This window comes from Mobula birostris, chromosome 16, assembly GCF_030028105.1.
Source record: "Mobula birostris isolate sMobBir1 chromosome 16, sMobBir1.hap1, whole genome shotgun sequence".
Lineage (NCBI taxonomy): Eukaryota > Metazoa > Chordata > Chondrichthyes > Myliobatiformes > Myliobatidae > Mobula > Mobula birostris.
The window spans coordinates 24,729,494-24,750,140 of NC_092385.1; the positions used below are offsets into that span (position 1 = coordinate 24,729,494).

The 20,647-nt window shown below is 40.5% G+C and overlaps 2 protein-coding genes across 6 annotated transcripts in view; both read right to left on the reverse strand.

Annotated features, from left to right (window-relative positions):
- Positions 1–8,241, reverse strand: part of asb14a (ankyrin repeat and SOCS box containing 14a) — a 49,403-nt gene extending 41,162 nt beyond the window's left edge. For both annotated transcript variants that reach the window (XM_072280112.1, XM_072280111.1), the window contains exons 1-3: positions 8,183–8,241; positions 4,673–4,869; positions 2,723–2,772 (exon numbers count right to left, since the gene is read on the reverse strand). In XM_072280112.1, coding sequence (XP_072136213.1) covers positions 2,723–2,772; positions 4,673–4,797 — 175 coding nt within the window. In that variant the 5' untranslated portion in view covers positions 4,798–4,869; positions 8,183–8,241. The remainder of the gene's footprint in view (positions 1–2,722; positions 2,773–4,672; positions 4,870–8,182) is intronic.
- Positions 8,242–15,054: 6,813 nt separating this feature from the next.
- The window catches only part of dnah12 (dynein, axonemal, heavy chain 12), a 176,619-nt gene continuing 171,026 nt past the window's right edge, over positions 15,055–20,647 (reverse strand). For all 4 annotated transcript variants that reach the window (XM_072280429.1, XM_072280430.1, XM_072280427.1 and 1 more), the window contains 3 exons: positions 19,907–19,998; positions 19,714–19,781; positions 15,055–15,410 (listed from right to left, as the gene is read on the reverse strand). In XM_072280429.1, coding sequence (XP_072136530.1) covers positions 15,220–15,410; positions 19,714–19,781; positions 19,907–19,998 — 351 coding nt within the window. In that variant the 3' untranslated portion in view covers positions 15,055–15,219. The remainder of the gene's footprint in view (positions 15,411–19,713; positions 19,782–19,906; positions 19,999–20,647) is intronic.

The following is a 20,647-nucleotide window of genomic DNA, read 5'->3' on the forward strand; positions in this document are numbered from 1 at the left end:
ATTCACTATATCATAACATGAGTAATGTACAGTACTGTATAGATCCTATACATTTTGTAGTTATCCGATTTTCACCTTTTGCTACCTTGTCACTTCTGTTCAATTAACTTTACCCCTCTAAGTAAAGCAATACTGACTAGCTGGTGAGTTTCGTATACAATCACTCATTGTCTAACCAGAGCAATGTCCTTGGACACCGAAGGTTAAGGAGAGGACGCAATGAAGATGCTAAAATCGATGAAGAATTTCAGTAGTGAAATAGGTAGAAGCTGCTTCCACTGAAGGAAAGCCAAAAACTAAATCACACAGAGATCAGACAAATGGCAAAGAAATCGAAGGCAAAATGAGAGGAATTATTTTATATAGCAGGTCACTGTGATCCGCAGTGTGTGTTCTATAGGAATAAGGGAGCAGATGCCAGAGTAATTTTCAAAGGGGAATAGGTTACTTCATACAGAAAACTGTGAGGCTGAGAATTTAGTCTCACGGCTAATGATTAAGAGGGAAGGAAAATTTGCATTACTATAGGCAAAGAGCAGGGAAATGGAGATTAACTGGACATTTGAGAGCTGGCAGAGTTTCTGTGGGTTTAAGGATCTTCCGTTATATAAAATAATAAATCCTCTCTGATAGTGACTCATTTTAAGTAATACCCTCTCCCTGACTGTAAAGCTTGTTGCTCATACATTCACATAGATTGAAAGTAGACACCCTATCTAATTCAGTGGCCACTGTCATACCACACAAAATGGCTAGGGCTGGCCGTGCTTTGGTTTAAAGTGGTCTTATTTATTAAAATAAAACATTTTCTTCCTTTAAGTCTTTGCAGAATGTCTGGTGATACTTCTTTATTTAGAAGTTATGACACAAATCTAGCTAATTGACCAAGTTGACACATGCCAATCTGATCAAATAGTCTTATTCACAGGTTCCCATATCTCCTTTGTCTCCTTTCCTGATATCTAATTAAACAGTCTTGGTTTTTCTGCCTTGGTCATTCATACCAAAAGTGCTTGTTCATGTTACAGCTCTGCACGTAGAACCTTCTCCAGCTATCTTTTTCAAAGTTTATTTATTACCCATTATTCTAGATACCTACAACACTGGAAAAGTTAGCTTTTCTCCCCTACTTTTCTTAAATCCAAAGATTTTGCTCATTCTCCATAATATACATTGTTATTAAAAATCCCGGACTGTTGCATTTTTCTTCACATCAGCATTTCCTCACAATGAGGCAGCATCCAAATATGTCCGTACTATATGTTCCCTACAACGCGAGTGTACTTCCTACATATCCAATATTTCACATGTTCCTCTTAAGGTTTTACAAAGACTTATGATTCAAAGATTCAAAGCACATTTATTATCAATGAATGTATAAATTATACATCTTGAGATTTGTCTGCTCAAAGTCATGATTAGATGTCTTTTCTATTTCAGATGCAGAGACAATTTTTAAATGAGATGCTACACACATCTGCCTTTTCCTTTCTATCCCGCACCTTGAGCTCTCTGCAGCCCGCCCACCATTTCTTTCTGTTCTTCTACACGTCATAATCCACTTCCACTTAAATATATTGCAGGAGTATTTTTTTAACCAGTAGTTTGTTGCCAAACAAAGCAAATCACATGAATAAGAGGAAATATTTATTGATAATCTTTCTGTATTCTGTAGTTCTATGGTTCTCTCTGCCACTTTTAGCCCATTTTATTCATAGACTCTGATGTTTAAATCTATCTCCATGTTTTCTGGTATTATTTTCAAACTTTAATATCCATATCTATTTCCACACTATTGATATACAGAATGAATAGAGGTGACCCCAAGAATGACACAGCACATAATGATGATGATGACCTGAGAATAGAATACTCTAAAAAACAGCTTGCAATAATTAATTTTCTCTAATGAATTTGCATATGGTACTTTGTCAAAGGCATTTCTAAATTACATATACACCACATTCACTGTGGTTCACCCATGTATCATACTTTCACAGATGTTGCATTAATTAGCATTTAATGTTTTTCAGAGGTCTTCAATATTAATCAAGAGGCTTTGTAATTTTTTGAATAATTTTTGTATTGTAGTGTGTCTCAAAACATTTATTGAAGTGCTGGAATTTTTGTAATTGTCATAATCACTCTTGAAGCCTAAATAATAATTGCATAAAATAGTATGCAAAGGTATTTATAAGTACCTTCAAACAAAATCAAGATCTTTATGACTGTAAATTTATTGCTGTGAAGTACTCCCCATTAACAAGCACAGCAGAAAGGTGTACTTCATACTGTGGAGGTTAGTGCTTGAATGACAAGTGCCTCTGCAGCTGGTTCAATGGAAAATGAATGAATATAAAATGTTCCTGACATTTTCATCCCTGATGAGCAATTCATCTAACACCTGGGGGTGGGGGGGTGGTATATCAGAAAGAAACTTGGATTCATAAACAATTACTCAATATGATATAGCCATTGCTTTATCCCTACATTTCCAAACCATTTTGAAAATTGGTAAATGGTCAAAAAGTATTTTTTGTTTGGATTCGCCGCAGTCAAAAAACTTTAACTCTGTACTAATTAAGCCATGGGAGAAAAGTGAATCTAATCCCAACAGTGAAACATTCTTCATCAATTAAATATTGATACAGGTATTTGTAGTATTAGATGCATACTTTAAAAATCTTATTTAGTATCAAATCATTTTATTTTATTAATTCACCTGTCTTTATTGCTTCGACGATCTTCCTGTTCTCCTTGCTTTGTAAGCGCCTGCACACAGAAATGAGATTGTAATTGGACTGCACATTCACTGTTGTGATAAAGGTTACAATCAGTTCATAAATGATATTGGATGGTTAAATTATTTTTACCTAGTTAGTTAAACAGTTGAAATTGCAACAATGGTTAACTTCCTTTGATCATTTTTAAATGATCTTCAAAAAATACTCTTTTACACAGGTAAAATATTCAGACACCAACAAACACTAAAATTCAGAACTTAAACATTATCTGTCATTTACCAAAAAAGGTTTGCTGAAGCTAATTTCAAGCTGGGGCAAATCTATTGCGATTGAGATGCTGAATAATTTAAAACTTTGCATGTTAATATGTAAAAGAACATGATGGGGCTCCTTCAAGGGGCAAAACACTTTCAATTTGTTACTGGCCTCTGCATACCAGGATCAAGTTCAATTCTTGATCTGGGTTGACCAGGACTACTGTAAGGGTGGTGATGGAATGATTACTCTCAGCTGAACCATTCGTCTTAATTTTATTGCGGTTGACCAATTGCAATACATGATTTCTGTGATTGCAAATACCTAATGGAGCCGTTTAATCTTTACTTGTTCAGTTGGAAGAAACACCTACTGCATAAATAGTTTGAAATACAAGTACTTCAGGCTTTCAAGTCTTGGCTGTCACTTTCAGGGAACAGACTTGCATCTCTACTCTCTGTTCTGCAACACACTCTCAGGTCCTGTCATTACAGTGCACTGACTGTTGGTTGCATTAATAACATTGGGCAACAATTTTTTTTCAGTGTTGCTTCCTCAGAATTTATTTTTTGTTATGATAGACTGCCTGAAGCTGAACACAAACCTTAGACTACTTGTATCACAAAGGAATTTGGCGAAACAAATAATTACCTTTTATTGAATTTAATGCATTTAATTGCATAACGGTGCTGATGCTTTGCATTAGTTCAGCTAAGCTAAGAATGTTTTGTTGATGATTTTCATTTGTACTCAGTGTCTGAGGCTTCTCACTTAAGTGTCTAACAATAATCAAGCAACATTGATGGATTCCAGTTGCCCTGATACCATTTCTCCATGACTGCAATGTCCTGGTGAAACCTCTCACCATGCTTGTCACTGACAGTGCCAAGATTTGCAGGGAAGAAGTCTAAATGGGAATGCAGAAAATGAATCTTTAGTGACATATTGCGATTAATGGTTTTGGATACTTGAAGTATGTTGTCAACTAGCTCCATGGAATTTGGTGCTCTGTAATTGTCAAGAAAATGTTCATCAACTTCCTTAAATGCCTTCCATGCGATTTTCTCCAGTCCCACTACAGGTTCTTTGAATTGCCTATCATTGATACCCTGTTTAAACTTGTGAACCAATAAAAATTGCTTTCCTTAACCTTGGTATTAGTTATTCTGAGGTGATTTTCATGATCAGCAGCCCAAAATCCATAAGGTGCACCAAAAAGTATTCTGGAAGCAAAATCTTTGTTGTCAGTGTAATTTGATTTACTGCCACCAAAGCTTGGGATGACTCGTAGAGTATCAGCAAGAAATAAAATTTGCTAACAAGCTACTTTGTTACTGGATCCAACAGAAATAAGATTTTGTGTGTTTATTTTGTTTCTGATGAAAACAATTTTTGCAAGAACGTAGAGATTTACCAATCTAATAAACCAGAGTAAATTCTAAAGAAAATAACACAATTAGTCTTGACATAAAGAAGTGGCAAGATATTACTGTAAGGTATTACACACAACGTGCTGGAGGAGTTCAGCTCCTTGGTCTTGGCCTGAAAATTCGGCTGTTTATTCCCGTCCACAGATGCTGCCTGACCTGCTGATCTCCTCCAGCACATTGTGTCTATTGCTCTAGATTTCCAGCATCTACAGTACCTCTTGTGTTTATATTACTGTCAGGTACCTGAGACCATCCTCCTGAGAGGCTGCAGGTGAATCCTGTGTACAAATTCCAGAAAGACTTTGCTCTATTGCACACTGTAATATTACTTCATCTTCCCACCCTTCATCTGTTGTGGTCACATTCATGATGAATTGCAGGTTAGATCCTAATATCAAAAGGTTTCCCCGTCGGTCCAATGAAACAACAGTGAAGCAGTCCTAGGTATGCATTGAAATAAAGAATAACAGAGTCACTCTCATTTTCCACCCCTTAGCTTTTTATACTTTCTCTTCTCAATTACTACGTACAATGCTCTTCAGCTGATCTCCCAATGGTGCATGCAGCATTTTGTCGATAATATCCCTGATAACAATCGGACACTGATAGTTCTGGGTTGATTGATAATTCTGTTTTAGTAGTTCTCTTCCAGAGTTCTTATTTCTGCTGACAGTAGGGGAGAGCTGATATGGCAGTATGTTATACGTGGAAATGTCTAATTTTGGGCTGCTATTTAACTTCTCGATGATTCTGATCTGTTATCTCTTGCTGGGAAATTATGTTTGCTGAGATAATGGTATTTTTGGTGATACAGAGAAGAACAGCAGTAAGGACTATGTGTGGACAATGCAGGGTTTTCCCTGTGATCTCTGGCACCAATTTACCATGGTAGTTGATGGCTCACCTGCAATTTCTCCTCCACCTGGTACAACTTTCATTACCATATGATGGTGTGGTCTGGTTGTTCAGTGTGTGACAGGTGATTGCAAACTCACTTACAATGATCAGCTTCTGCAGAATTGCCCTGGAATTCCTCCTCAAACTTGCTGTTTGATTACAATTCTTTTTTGTGGTAGAATGGCCTTGCCATTTGTTACTTACAGGGATTGTAACCAATTGCTGCAGAGTAAACAGATAGTCGGAACAGAGTCAAAAATAAAGGGCCAGTGTACAGTGTATAAGTGACAACTGCAGTCGGGAGACATGTTGCTAGCTGTGAGTGAGTGTGACCTCATTCAATAGCTGATGGTCTCAGAGAGCATCAGTTACAAAGCGGGTGCAGTGTTTTGTTCCCTGCACCCTGCAGATCTTTACCATGTGGGTGATAATCAGGGATTTCGCACCTTGCTATGGAACCTGTCTGTGGAAAGTGGGCTGGAGGTGATCTTACTGCTTTGGAGTGGCCTCTAACCTCTTACTTGTGGTAATCTGAAAAGGGCTTTGTGGTTTAGAAGTTAAAGCGACCTTGACAGCCACGGGCAAATTTCAGTAGCATTCAAGGCCAAAGTATTGAAAAGGCATTGCACATTTTCATTGTTAAACATGGGCTGAGGTTGTGGGAAGCAAATGGGGTAAATAAGGGGGTTTGGTGGCTCCCAGTCAAGGCTTTGGCCTTGTGTCTGATTATTGAGCTGGGTAATCTCCTATGAAGAGAGAGGGTTTTAGACATTAGGTAGATGGCTGCAACTATTGTGGGATGGAGCACGAAGATCAGGACTTCCATTTTGGTTCAATGTGACTACAGTCTTGTTTGAGGACAGCCTCTTCTGCAGAAGTGCTCCCTGAATATACATTGTGGAACGGCCTTCCTTGCAATATCCTCCCTTTTGTTACAACCACCTGCTGCCCACCCACACTTCTCCTCCAGCCTCAGAGGCAGCCTCCAAAGACAGAAAATAAAAATTAGCCAAAAAGATTATTATCTCAGCAAACATAACTTCCCAGCATCAGATAACAGATTAGAACCATCCAGAAGTTAAGTAGCAGCCCAAAATTAGAAATTTCCACGTAACTTGCAAGTATATGTCAGCTCCCCTCCTGCTTGGTAGCACCATGAATTTATTGGCCAAGTTTTTACATGTGATGACTCAGATGCTGGAAGCTATCAATATCTCGAAACGATTGCACAAGCAGCAGAATTGTATGACATCGGCCCTTTTAAATACGCCGCTTTGTGAGCTGCAAATCTACAAACCAGTCCAGCCTATTTTGTCTGACAACATCGTTAGGGATTCCAATAAACATTTTGTTTCACCTCTGCCATTTTGGGCAAGTGCCCATTAGATAATGGCACAAGCAAACTTCTCGACTGATCAGTTGTCTCCAGAATAAATGTTTTTTAAAAAACTATATCTTGTCCCTTTGATTTGATAACACTATCTCACTGCAAGTGTATATTGCTGGAAAATATAATATTTTGATCTGTCTTTATTTGCCACGTGCTAATAAATCAGTTAAAGTTAATCACTATGACCTGTTTGGAGTCACACACGGCCCAGATGGCAAATTTCCTTTCCTATAGAGGTTAATTTTTTGTTTGTTGTTCCTTTCTGTGTCATGTGGCAGCAATCTTGCCATTTCTTTAGCATTTATCAGTTAATCAAAGTCCAATCAGATGCCACTACACCACCTGCCATCTATAGAGGTTATTAGTGAACCCCAAATAAATTTTAATGATAATGACTCTCTCACGGTGGTGTCTGAAAAGAGGATGTTGTCTAAGTTGCATGCCATCTTGGACAATGTCTCCCATCCACTACATAATGGACTGGTTGGGCACAGGAGTACATTCAGCCAGAGACTCATTCCACCGAGATGCAACACAGAGCGTCATAGGAAGTCATTCCAGCCTGTGGCCATCAAACTTTACAACTCCTCCCTTGGAGAGTCAGACACCCTGAGCCAATAGGCTGGCCCTGGACTTATTTCATAATTTACTGTCATAATTTACATATTACTATTTAACTATTTATGGTTTTATTACTATTTATTATTTATGGTGCAACTGTAACGAAAACCAATTTCCCCCGGGATCAATAAAGTATGACTATGACTATGACTACTATAACATGGAAGTTTATGTTTACTCTTTCTGAGACAAGATTTATCTAAACGTGATGATTTAAATTCGCGGCTGCCACAGTGGGTTTAAATTCATGTCTCTGGATCAATGGCCCAGAATTCTGCTGTTGGACTGTGAATCACTGTACTAGCATGAAAGACTGAAACACCTCAGAAAATCAATTGCAGTAGCACCAGAACTAAGAGGCAATTTAAAAACCTGCAAAGCAAAGTCTTGATAAATAAATACATTTCACATCTGAGTAGATTTAATTGATTTATTTATATTCAATAAACGTAGTAAACAACATAACTGACCAGTATAGTACAGGAACAGGCCCTTGGGCCTACAATATCTGTGCCAAACGTGATGCCAAACTAAACTAAATCTCTTCTGCCTGCACATGATCTATCCTTCCATTCCCTGTGTATAAATGTCTATCTAAAAGGCTCTTAGCATTCTCTGTGTAAAAAAACTTTGCTCCACACAGCACCTTGTCGTCTTAAATGCATGTCTTCTGATATTTGACATTTCTACCTTGAGAAAGGTTCTGACTGTCTACCCTATCTAGACCTCTCATAATTTTATAACTTTCTATCGGATAAGGTACCACGTATTCCTGACCATTGAACAAAAACACGACCTTGGCTTTTAGGGATTCTCAAAATGAAGCTTCTGCCATTTCTACTTACCTTCTGTTCTTTACTCAAAGCAGAAACAGGAACATGTTGACTGTTGTTCCCACTCACTGTCAGAGATACTGACTCTACCAGAGGCTAAAAATAACAACACTGACCTTTGCCATTTACTTTCTGCTCTTTCAGTATTCACAGTCAAGGGAAGCGATCCAAGTCATAAGTCCCAAAGAGAGAGATGGACAGGGAACAAAGCAAAACACTGCAGATGCTGAAAACCTGACAAAAATGCAGAAACTGCTCAAAGAAGCCAATCTGGCTGGGAAAAGGCACACTTATAGAAGAAAAACAGAGTTAACAGTTCTGATGATCTTTAATCAAAATGAGAACTTAAGGATTTATATAAACACATGGAAGTTCTGGGGTGCAGAGAACAATGGCTAGGCCCAGAAAGGGTGGAGGTCAGGAGGGACTGAATGTTCAAACAGTAGCGCAGCCGGCTGAAAGAGACTTGTAAAGGTACCCCTGCAGAGGGGAGGGATGAGAGATGGGAGATGAGAATGAGTATGCATGGCAACCAAGGAAAGGTGCTGCAAATCAGAGAAGAAGAAGAATTTTGAAATTACAAAAAAAATTGAACTCCATATAAGGGGAAAGGGAAATGATTGATAATTCGACATTTTTGGATTCAGTTTTGAACCCAAAAACTTGTAAGGTGCCTACTTAGAAGGTGAACTGTTGCTCCTCAAATTTACTCTGGGATTTGTGGGAGACAGAGGTCAAAAAATGAGTGGATTGACAGACAACTGGATTCAGGATTATCCTTGCAGACAGAACTTGGTTTTCAATCACTCTTCAGGATTTGGTATTGTTGACAAGGCCACCAGATAAACATTAGTAGTCACCCAAATTGTGTACCCCTATTGTAGAGGAGATCCTACAGGACTGCTTTGAATCGGTGGACTGGACTGTACTCAGGGATTCACCTTTGAATCTGGATGAGTATGTCGCAGTTGTTACCGACTTCATTAAAACCTGTGTGGATGAGTGTGTGCCTACAAAGACTTACTGTTCATTCCCAAACCAAAAGCTGTGGATGAACCACGTCGTCTGCTGAAGGCTAGATCTGTGGCATTCAAGGCTGTGCAACCCAGGCCAGTATCAGAGAACCAGGTATGATTTGCGAGGGCTATTTCAAGGGCAAAGAGACAATTTTGAATGAGCTTGGAGACGATATCAGATGCACAGCAACTCTGGCAGGATCTGCAAGGCATTACTTCCTACAAAGCGAAACCCAATAGCATGAATGGCAGCGATGCTTCACCACCAGATGAACTCAACACTTTCTACGCACACTTTGAAAGAGAGAACACAACTACAGCTGTGAAGATTCCTTCTGCACCTGATGACCCTGTGATCTCCGTCTCAGAAGCCGATGTTAGTCTGTCTTTAAAAAGTGAACCCTCACAAGGCAGAAGGTCCCAATGGAGTACCTGATAAGGTTCTAAAAACCTGAGCCAACCAACTAGCATGAGTATTTAAGGACATTTTCAACCTCTCACTGCTATGGGCAGAAGTTCCCACTTGCTTCAAAAAGGTAACTATTATACCAGTGCCTAAGAAGAATAATGAGGACTGTCTTAATGACTATTGCCTGGTAGCACTCGCATCGACAGTGATGAAATGCTTTGAGAGGTTGGTTATGACTAGACTGAACTCCTGCCTCAGCAAGGACCTGCACCCATTGCAATTTGCCTATTGCCACAATAGGTCAATGGCAGACGCAATCTCAGTGGCTCTTCACACGGTTTTAGACCACCGAGACAACACAAACACCTACATCAGGATGCTGTTCATCGAATATAGCTCAGCACTTAACACCATCATTCCTACAATCCCTATTGAGAAGTTGCAGGTACAGCCTGTCATCCGCTGTTCCTGGGTCAAGTCGAGAGCCTGCCATCCGCAGTTTCTAAGTCGAGTTGAGAGCCTGCTGTCCGCTGTTCCTGGGTCGAGTTGAGAACCTGTCATCCACAGTTCCTAAGTCGGGTTGATGGCCTGCCATCCGCAGTTCCTGGGTCGGCTGCTTGCTGCTTCACGTCCTACCTGGAGTTGAGATACGAATGGACTGTTGTTGTTCATTTCTTTTGTCTTGTGTCCGGCTGAGTATTGCAGGCCGTTTGCCATTGCTCCGAGCCGTGATATGAATTGTCTGTCATTTGTTTTTGTCGTCTTGTGTCTGGCTGAGTATTGCTGGCTGTTTGCCACTACTCTGAGCCGCGATGTGATTTGTCAGTCATTGTTTGGTTTTGTTGCTCTGTGTTTCAGTCAAGTCCAAGTCCTGGCTCTGTGTTCCAAACAAGTCCAAGTCCTGGCTCTGAGTCCAGTCAATGTTCAAGTCCGCGTAAGAATCCCAACCCACTTTCCATGCCTGTGTCCTGCACTTGGGTCTGCCCCAGCTGCTGACTGCAACACCTCCCTCTGGAACATGGCTCCACCACAGAACATCAGATCATTGTCTTCCAGACCACAAGCAAGATTTTTGTTGGACCCATTACCTCATCATAATCACCATTATGTGCCATGTCTTATGGCATGGGCGATCAAGGTCTATCCATGAGCATGATTTTTCTTAACAAACTTTTCTACAAAAGTGGTTTGCCATTGCCATCTTCTGGGCAGTGGCGCATCTATTACTTCAACCTTATCTTATCCCACTAAATTCATTTCTTCCTCTCACGACTCACTCAGAATCAGAATCAGGTTTAATATCATGGGCATATATCATGGAATTTGTTATTATGTGGCAGCAGTACCCTGCAATATATAATAATAAAAACTATAAATTACAGTTATAAGGCAGAGGCGAAGAAGCTATTCCTAGAGAGGTAGTCATGAGGGACAAGGAAATGGTGGATGAACTGAATAAGTATTTTACATCAGTCTTCACTGTGGAAGACACTATCAGTATGCTGGAAGATCGCGAGTGTCAGGGGGCAGAAGTGAGTGAAGTTGCCATTACTAGGGTGAAGATGCTTGGGAAACTGGAAGGTCTGAAGGTAGATAAGTCACCTGGACCATCAGCCCCAATCTTCTGCCTTCTCCTCATAATCTCTTCATGCCCTGATTGATCAAGAACCTATCAACTTCTGTCTTAAAGATACTCAATCACTTGGCCTCCACAGCTACCTGTGGCAACAAATTCCACAGATTCACCATTCCTCCTCATCTCCATTCTAAATGGACATCCCTCTGTTCTGAGGCTGTCTCCTCTGGTCTTAGACTCCCCCACCGTGGGAAACATCCTCTCCACATCCACTCGGCTGAGGCCTTACAACATTCAAAAGGTTTCAGTGAGGCTGCCACTTCACCCCCGCTTGTTATTTCTTCAAAGAATTCTGACAGATTTGTCAGGCGAGATTTTCCCTTGAGGAAACCATGCTGACTTTGGACTATTTTATCATGTGCCTCCAAGTACCCTGAAACTATATCTTTAACATTTGACTCTATCTTCTTCTCAACCATGGAGATCAGACTAACTGGCCTATAATTTCCATTTTTCTGCCTCTCTCCCTCCTTGAAGATTGGAGTGATGTTTGCAATTTTCCAGTCTTCCGGATCAATTCCAGAATCTAGTGATTCTTGAAAGATCTTTACTAATGCCTTTCACAATCTCTTCAGCCACCTCTTTCAGGACCTGGGGTGTACACCATTCCTGGTCCAGGTGACTTAACTACCTTCAGACCTTTCAGTTTCCCAAGATATGGCAACTTCGCTTGCTTCTGCCCTCTGACGCTTTTGAACTTCCAGTATACTGCTAGTGTCTTCCACAGTGAAGGATAATGCAAAATACTAATTCAGTTTGTCCACCATTTCCTTGTCCCCCATTACTACCTCTCCAGCATCATTTTCCAGCAGTCCAATATCTAATCTCACCTCTCTTTTACACTTTATACATCTAAAGAAACATTTGTATGTTCTTGAATATTATTGGTAGCTTACCTTTGTATTCCATCTTTTCCTTCTTTGTGACTTTTTTAGTTGCCTTCTGTTGGTTTTTAAAAGCTTCCCAGTTCTCTAACTTCCCACGGATTTTTCCTCTATTATATTCCTTTGCACTGACTTTAATGTTGGCTTTGACTTCTCCTATCAGCCACGGTTGCATCACCCACCTATTAGAAACTTTTTTTCTTTGGGATGTATCTATCCTGCGCCTTCTGAATTGCTCGCAGAAATGGCAGCCATTGCTGCTCTGCCGTCATTCCTGCTAGTGTTCCCTTCCAATCAATTTTGGCCAATGCCTCTCTCATGCATCTGTAATTCTCTTTACTCCACTGAAACATCTGAGTTTAGCTTCTCTGCAGGGATAATTCTTTCCTATTATGATCGCTGGCCCCTAAGGGTTCCCTTATCTAATACTCTCTAATCAATTCCAGTTCATTGCATAACACCCAATTCAGAATAGTTAATCCCCGAGTGGGCTCAACAACAAGATACTCCAGAGAGCCGTCCTGTATGCATTCTACATTTTCCCCTCTTGGGATCCAGCACCAACCTATTTCCCTGCATATTGACTATTGCAATGTTGTCCTTTTGACATTCTATCTCCAATTGTTATTTGTAGATCACATCTTTACTACTGTTCAGAGGTCTGTTTATAACTTCCATCAGGGTCTTTTTACCCTTGCAGTTTCTTAGCTCTATCCTCAACGATTTTACGCCTTATGACCCTATCTCACCTCTTTTGAAGGAATTGATTTCAATTTTACCACCAAAGCCACCCCACCCCCTCTGCATACCTGCCTGATCTTTCGATACAATGTGTACCCTTGGACATTAAGCTCCGACCTACAATTTTCTTTCAGCTATGATTCAGTGATGCCCACAACGTCATACATACCATTCTGTAATTGTACTACGAGTTCACCTACCTTACTCCACATATCGTGTTCCATTCAGATATAACACCTTCAGTCCTGTATTCATCACCCCTTTTGATTTTGTCCCTTTTAACATTGCCACTCATTCTGTTGACTGTAATTTTGCTCTATCAACAGCCTCTCCTTGCTAGCAGTCTGATTACAAACTGCCTCTGTTTGTAAACCAACTACCTTGTCCTGACCCCTACCACTCCTATTCCCATCCCCCTGCCCGAATTAGTTTAAACCCTCTCGAAGAACTCTAGCGAGTCTGCCCGCAAGGCTATAGGTCCCATTCAGGTTCAGGTGTAAGCCACCCCTTACGTACAGGTCATATTTTTCCCAGAAGAGATCTCAATGATCCAGAAATCTGAAAACTAAGAAAATTTGTAGATGCTGGAAATCCAAAGCTACACACAAAAAAAAAAACTGGAGGAATTCAGCATCTATGGGAAAGAGTAAACGGTCAACTGACATTTTGTAAACCTACTGATCTCAACCACACCTCTTCCCACCCTATCTCCCGTTAAAAGAATGTTATTCTTTTTTCTCTGTTTCTTCACCGCCGCTGCATCTGTTCCTAGGATGCAGCTTTCCATTTCCTCCTCCCTTAAAGAACAGGGTTTCCCTCCCTCTACTATTGATGCTGCCCTCAGTGATATCTCCCCCATTTCCTGTACATCGGTACCCACCCCATCTTCCTGCTGTTGTAACAGTGATAGAGTCCCTCTCGTCCTTACCTACCACCCCATTAGCCTCCACAATGTCTGCCATCTCCAAAGGGATCCTACCACTAAACATACCTTTACCTCACCTTGCTGATAATTTGCTGCAGGTTTTCAATACATGGAGTTGGTAGGTTATGGAACAGAACTGCATAAAAGGGGTGGATATTTAGCTAATGGAGTAGGTATTTTAGATATTTAATAAGACATATTTGTCTATTCAGTGGGCACGTGGCCAAGTGGTTAAGGCATTGGACTAGTGATCTGATGGTCGTGAGTTCGAGCCGCAGCCAAGGCAACGTGTTGTGTCCTTGAGCAAGGCACTTAACCACACAGCGCTCTGCGATGACACCGATGCCAAGCTGTATCGGCCCTTGCTCTTCCCTTGGACAACATCGGTGTCATGGAGAGGGGAGACTTGCAGCATGGGCAACTGCTGGTCTTCCATAAAACCTTACCCAGGCTTGCGCCTTGGAGAGTGAAGACTTTCCAGGCACAGGTCCATGGTCTCGCAAGACTAACGGATGCCTTTATTTATTTATTTGTCTATTCACACCATTTTATCTCAGAACGTGCCAGTTTCAGATGTTTTGTATATAACACAAAAATGGGGCTGTGTTGTTGAGCTCATCACCCACATTTATCACTGCATTTCTTGCATGCTCACTTTTCCTTGTGCTGGAAGCTGAGAACTGATCGCCTTTTAACTCTGCATCTTTGTAGAATGATAAGGTCTGCATAACAATAGGCTTCGGTTTGGTGCAGTATTGAAGTCCCCACTCGCAAATCTGGAAGATATATATATGCTTGCTTCCTAATCTGTAGACATAAGCTCCCCATTGGAGTCAGACAAGACCTAGAAAGCAATTTTCTAAATTATTCTGGGGAATCCCAGCAAGACCAGACCAGGCCCTCTTACAGAGGAGGCCAGAGGTGGAGGGTAATAAAAGATTCAGACCTGTCAGGAGTGTGTTCTTAGAACATGTGAACTGCTGATTGATGAGAACTAGCAGGGTTTCTGCTTGGAATCACCTGCAACATCCAAATTGATGTAATTACCTCATTTTGAGTATAAAAATTAATTAAACTGTGAAGTTTCCAGGAGGCCTGCTTTGCATCATTGTGTAAGAGGGATACTTACACGTGTATTTCTGATCAGAATCATTCTGGTCTTCTACTTATTTAATCTCATTTGCACATTGAAAGGTAGATTCTTGTAGAAAGTACCAAATTTCAATTTCGTCTTTCATGCCTAAAATAAAGGTGAACCTCCATCCATATTAAATAGAAATGTAAACTATTTTATTAATTAAAAATGTTGTATGTGAAAACTAAATTAAGATAGACAATTAAACACATTTTTTAAAGTGAGACAATACAGCTGACATGGGACAAGATTGGAAAGACTTCCTGGTTGAATGTAATTTTGATATTCTTGAAGTCCATGACTCTAGTCATCCAGCTGGCAGAGAAGTGCAACGCCACGCTTGATCCAGTGCTCAACTGGCCTGTCTGTCGGCAGAAGCATGGCAATAACAAAGTTGGTCGAGTGTCCCGTGGTAGAGAGGGTTCCTTTCCGCTCACTTGTTTTGTAGACTGGACACATGTAGTCCAACGAAGTCTTGAAATCTTCTTTTTTATCTTGAGAAAAGTAGAGTTCAATGTAATTGATGTGCAAAGTAATTTGATTCCTTATTTTTTTTTAGAATGGAGTACAGATGCAAAAAAAAACATAGTTGTTAGGATCGTTTCACTTTGCTTTTATTTGTAGCTCATCTCCTTATTGTGACTAAGATATGAAATCTGACAGGTTCCTCATAAAGAAAATGCAGGAGTAGCCAACAGGGTACTTCCCATTTTCATTTCCCCATATTTATAGGAAATGTCCTCCTCTCTTTGGTACCTCGACACAGGAATATATCAACCAACATGGGTACACCAAACCATGGACCATCAGTTTGGTTTGTACTCCTGCAGGAGTATTTCTGCAGAAAGTACACTCCGTGGCCACATCATTAGGTAGAGTGCCTTTAAAAAGTATTCATCCCCCTGCTTGGAAGTTTTCATGTTTTATTGTTTTACACCATTGAATCACAGTGGATTTAATTTGGCTCTTTTGACACTGATCAACAGAAAAAGACTCTTTCGTGTCAAAGTGAAAACAGATCTCTACAAAGTGATCTAAATTAGTTACAAATATAAAACACAAAATAATTGATTGCATTAAGTATTCACCCCCTTCAAGTCAGTAGATGCACCTTTGGTAGCAATTACAGCTTGAGTCTGTGTGGATAGGTCCTTATCAGCTTTGCATATCTGGACACTGCAATTTTTCCCCATTGTTCTTTACAAAACTGCTCAAGCTCTGTCAGATTGCATGGGAATCATGAGTGAACAGCCCTTTGCAAGTCCAGCCACAAATTCTCAATTGCACTGAGGTCTGGACTATGACTTGGCCACTCCAGGACATTAACTTTGTTGTTTTTAAGCCATTCCTGTGTAGCTTTGGGGTCATTATCTTGCTGGAAAACACATTTTCTCCCAAGTCACAGTTCTCTTGCAGACTGCATCAGGTTTTCCTCCAGGATTTCCTGTATTTTGCTGCAGTCATTTTACCCTCTACCTTTATAAACCTTTCAGGGCCTGCTGCAGTGAAGTGACCCCACAGCATGATGCAGTCACCACCATACTTCACGGTAGATATGGTGTGTTTTTGATGATGTGCGGTGTTGGGCTTATGACAAATATAGCGTTTGGTTTAATGGCCGAAAAGCTCAATTTTGGTATCATCAGATCATGGAACCTTCTTCCAGCTGACTCTTCCAGCAGTCTCCCATGTGCCTTCTGGCAAACTCTACCAGAGATTTTATATGAGTTTTTTTTTTAACAGTGGCTTTCTCTTTGTCACTCTACCATAAAGCTGCAACTGGAGAAGCACCCAGGCAACAGTTGTTGTATGCGCAGTCTCTCCATCTCAGCCACTGAAGCTTGTAACCCCACCAGAGTTGTCATAGGTCTCTTGGTGGCCTCCCTCACCAGCCCCCTTCTTGCACAGTCACTCAGTTTTTGGGGACAACCTGCCCTAGGGAGATTTACAGCTATGCCATATTCTTTCCATTCCTTGATGGATGACTTAACTGTACTCCAAGGGATAGTCAGTAACTTGGAAATTTTCTTGTATCCGTCTCCTGACTTGTGCTTTTCAATAATCTTTTGGTTGAAAAGCTTGGAGTGTTCTTTTGTCTTCATGGTGTAGTTTTTTCCAGGATACTGACCCATCAGCAGTTGGATCTGCCAGATACCGGTGTATTTTTACTACAATCAACTGAAACACCTTGATAGCACATGGTGGTCTCCAGTTAATTAATTATGTGACTTCTAAAGAAATTTGGCCTGTCCTCTAAAATCCTCACTAGTTTTTATAGATGCACCGTAGAAAGCATTCTTCTAGGGTGCATCACAACCTGGTAGGGAAGTTGTCCTGTCCAAGACCGAAGAAGCTGCAGAAGATCGTGAACACGGCGCAGCACATCACACAAACCAATCTTCCGTCCTTGGACTCACCTTACACCGCACACTGTCGAAGCAGTGCTGCCAGGATAATCAAGGACATGACCCACCCAGCCAACACACTTTTCGTCCCTCTTCCCTCCGGGAGAAGGCTCAGGAGCTTGAAGACTCGTATGGCCAGATTTGGGAACAGCTTCTTTCCAACTGTGATAAGACTGCTGAACAGATCCTGACCCGGATTTGGGCCGTACCCTCCAAATATCTGGACCTGCCTCTCGTTTTTTTTGCACTATCTTACTTTCCATTTTTCTATTTTCTATTTATGATTTATAATTTAAATTTTTAATATTTACTATCGATTTGTAACCCAGGGAGCAGGAAGTGCAGAAACAAATATCACTGTGATGATTGTATGTTCTAGTATCAATTGTTTGGCAACAATAAAGTATAAAGTATAAAACCAATTGTCTGCACCAGTGGTGATTTGGTGTGTGATATTAAAGGGGATGAATACTTATGCAATCGATCATTTTGCGTTTTATATTTGTAATTAATTTAGGTCACTTTGTAGAGATCAGTTTTCACTTCAACATGAAAGGGTCCTTTTTCTGTTGATCTTTGTTAAAAAAAAATCAACTTAAATCCACTGTGATTCAATGTTGTAAACAATAAAACATGAAAACTTCCAAAGGGGAGGGGGGAATACTTTTTATAGCACTGTACATCTGTACACCTGCTTGTTAATGCAAACATCTAATTAGTCAATCATGTAGCAGCGGCTCAGCGCATTAAAGAGTGCAGACAAGCTCAAGAGGTTCAGTTGTTGTTTAGACCAAACATCAGAGTGGGAAAGAAATGTGATCTAAGTGACTCTGAACGTGGAATGATTGTTGGTACCAGACCAGGCAGCTTGACTATCTCAGAAACTGCTGATCTACTGGGATTTTCACACACATCAGTCTCCAGTCTCTTTACAGAGAGTGGTGAGAAAAACAAAAATAATTCAGACAGCGGCAGTTCTGTGGGTGAAAACACCTTGTTAATGAGAGGCGTCAGAGGAGAGTGGCCAGACAGTTCATTACCACTGGTTTAGGCTGACAGGAAGGCAACAGTAACCACACATTACAGCAGTGGTGTGCAGAAGAGCAGCTCTGAATGCACAGTATATTGAACCTTGAAGTGGATGGGCTACAAGCAACAGAAGACCACACCAGGTTCCCCTGAAGGCCAGTTTATTAGGTACACTCCTGTACCTAATAAAGTGGCCACTGAGTGCATATTCTAAACTAAAGACTTCTTCTGGATTATGAAGCAAAACTAGGCAAGAATTGTTAGCCAAACTCCCATGCCCCCTGCACCTCGAAATCTAATAGGGCTGTGGTGGGGCTCCTAATTTTTCAGTCGGGTGACTCTACACCCTAAGTGACTTTGAAACCTTCGAACTTTGCTAACTTTTAAAGTTGTGAGTTTTTCAACCAGTCTCTAAATGCCTCTTTTTATTTTATCTTGTTGGATGTGCAAAAACGGCAATTTTTTAAACTGTTGCAGTTCGTGCCATGATGGTACACCCTCTGTTCTGTTGGGTAGGGAAGATCCAAGATTTAGATCAAGCATCAATGGAATGATAATTTATTGCCAAGTCACTATGGTATAAGATTTGGAGGGAAACTTCTAGGAGCTGGTGCACCCGTCCTTCTTGCTGATAGAAGTCACAGATTTGGGAGGTGCTGTTAAAGTAACTCAAGTGATCAAATACATTAAGTTCTGTAGACCGAACAAACTGCAAAATGTGCACATCAGCAGCAGAGGAGTAAATGTAGTCATGTGTGTTAATGAAGTGGACTATTTATTTTCTGGATGGTACTGGATGTTGTTGATGCATTGACTCAGACAGAACAAAATGCTGGAAGGGTATAGAATGAATCACAAACTCCTCATGATATAGCAATATTTACATAGTTTGTCTAGTCGAGTATCTGGTCAATAATGACCTTCAGAAATGGCAAGGGAGTGGGGAATGGTAATGCCACTAAATGCTAAGAATGAGTGGTTAGACTCGTTCTTGCTGGTGATGGTAATTCTCTAAATCTTATCCAGGGATATGATATTTGTCATTTTTTAAACCATTTGAGTGTTGTCTATGCATTGCTGCATGCAGGGAAACATTGCTTCTGCTCAGAGAAGTTTGGAGGAATTACTGTCATTTAAATAGATCATTATCAGCAGAACTACTGGCACTAGCCAGCAAGTCAGGCCAAATATCTTGTGAAAAGCTGGCAAAAAAAAGTGTTGCATTTGCATTGTGCGTGTGTGTGTGTGTGTGTGTGTGTGTGTGTGTGTGTGTGTGTGTGTGTGTGTGAAATTAGTACAAAGTTAATTACATTGATGCAGTGTTTAATCAAAGATAAGAGGCCATGAATAATTATTCACTCACTTGGTTGTATCCAGATGATGGGCATAGCATCAAAAAGGAGTTTTGGAAGTTGTTCAGCCATTAACCCACTGAGAGAAGAGGGAAGATAATATATCATACAACATCAAATGATTACAGCATACTAAAAATAATACTCATTGGAATTTCCACAAATTCAACAGGAATAGCAATAAATGAAATTGTTCTTGTATACCTGTTTCGATCCCATCGAGCACCGTCTAAAAACAGCCCGTGGACATAAGCACCATCTGGAGGAGATCTCATTACTGTATCTCTAGGTAGAACCTAAAGAAACACAACATATTTCAATTCCTGCTTTTGGTTAAAAACAGAGCTAAATTTTTAGTTGTGAAGCGATCCTGAACAACATAGCTATACGAACAACACGAAGAACTCTTAATATTTACTTATTTGAGAGAAAGGAGAAGGTGATTACAATTTGTTGCAATGACAATACATTTCCCAGTGGTGGACAAGGCTATTGTTGTCTCCGAGATAAAACAGCAAGTTGTATTTGCTCTTCCTACGTGTGAAATATCGCATTAGTGATAAAATTCAGACTTTTTGACAAAACTAGATTTTATTTGATTTTTACTTTAGAGTTACAGGGTGGTATAAGGCCCTTTCACGGCCATTAAGATGGTGCTGCCCAATTACACCCATTGGAACAATTAACCATTTTCTGCGATGTAGGAGGAAATGCACGCAGTTACAGATGAATGTACAAACTCCTTACGTACAGCAGCAGGAATTGAACCCATGTGGCAGGCACCGTAAAGTGTTGTGCTAATCACTACTCTATCATGCCACCTATTTTAGTGTTTGCTCACCTACTCAATGGCAGCAAGATCAGTGAGCTAATTATTGACCAGGTGGAGGAAACTAGAGGTCCATGAGGCAGTCCTCGTCGGAGGATCAGAGGAGGAGAGGATTA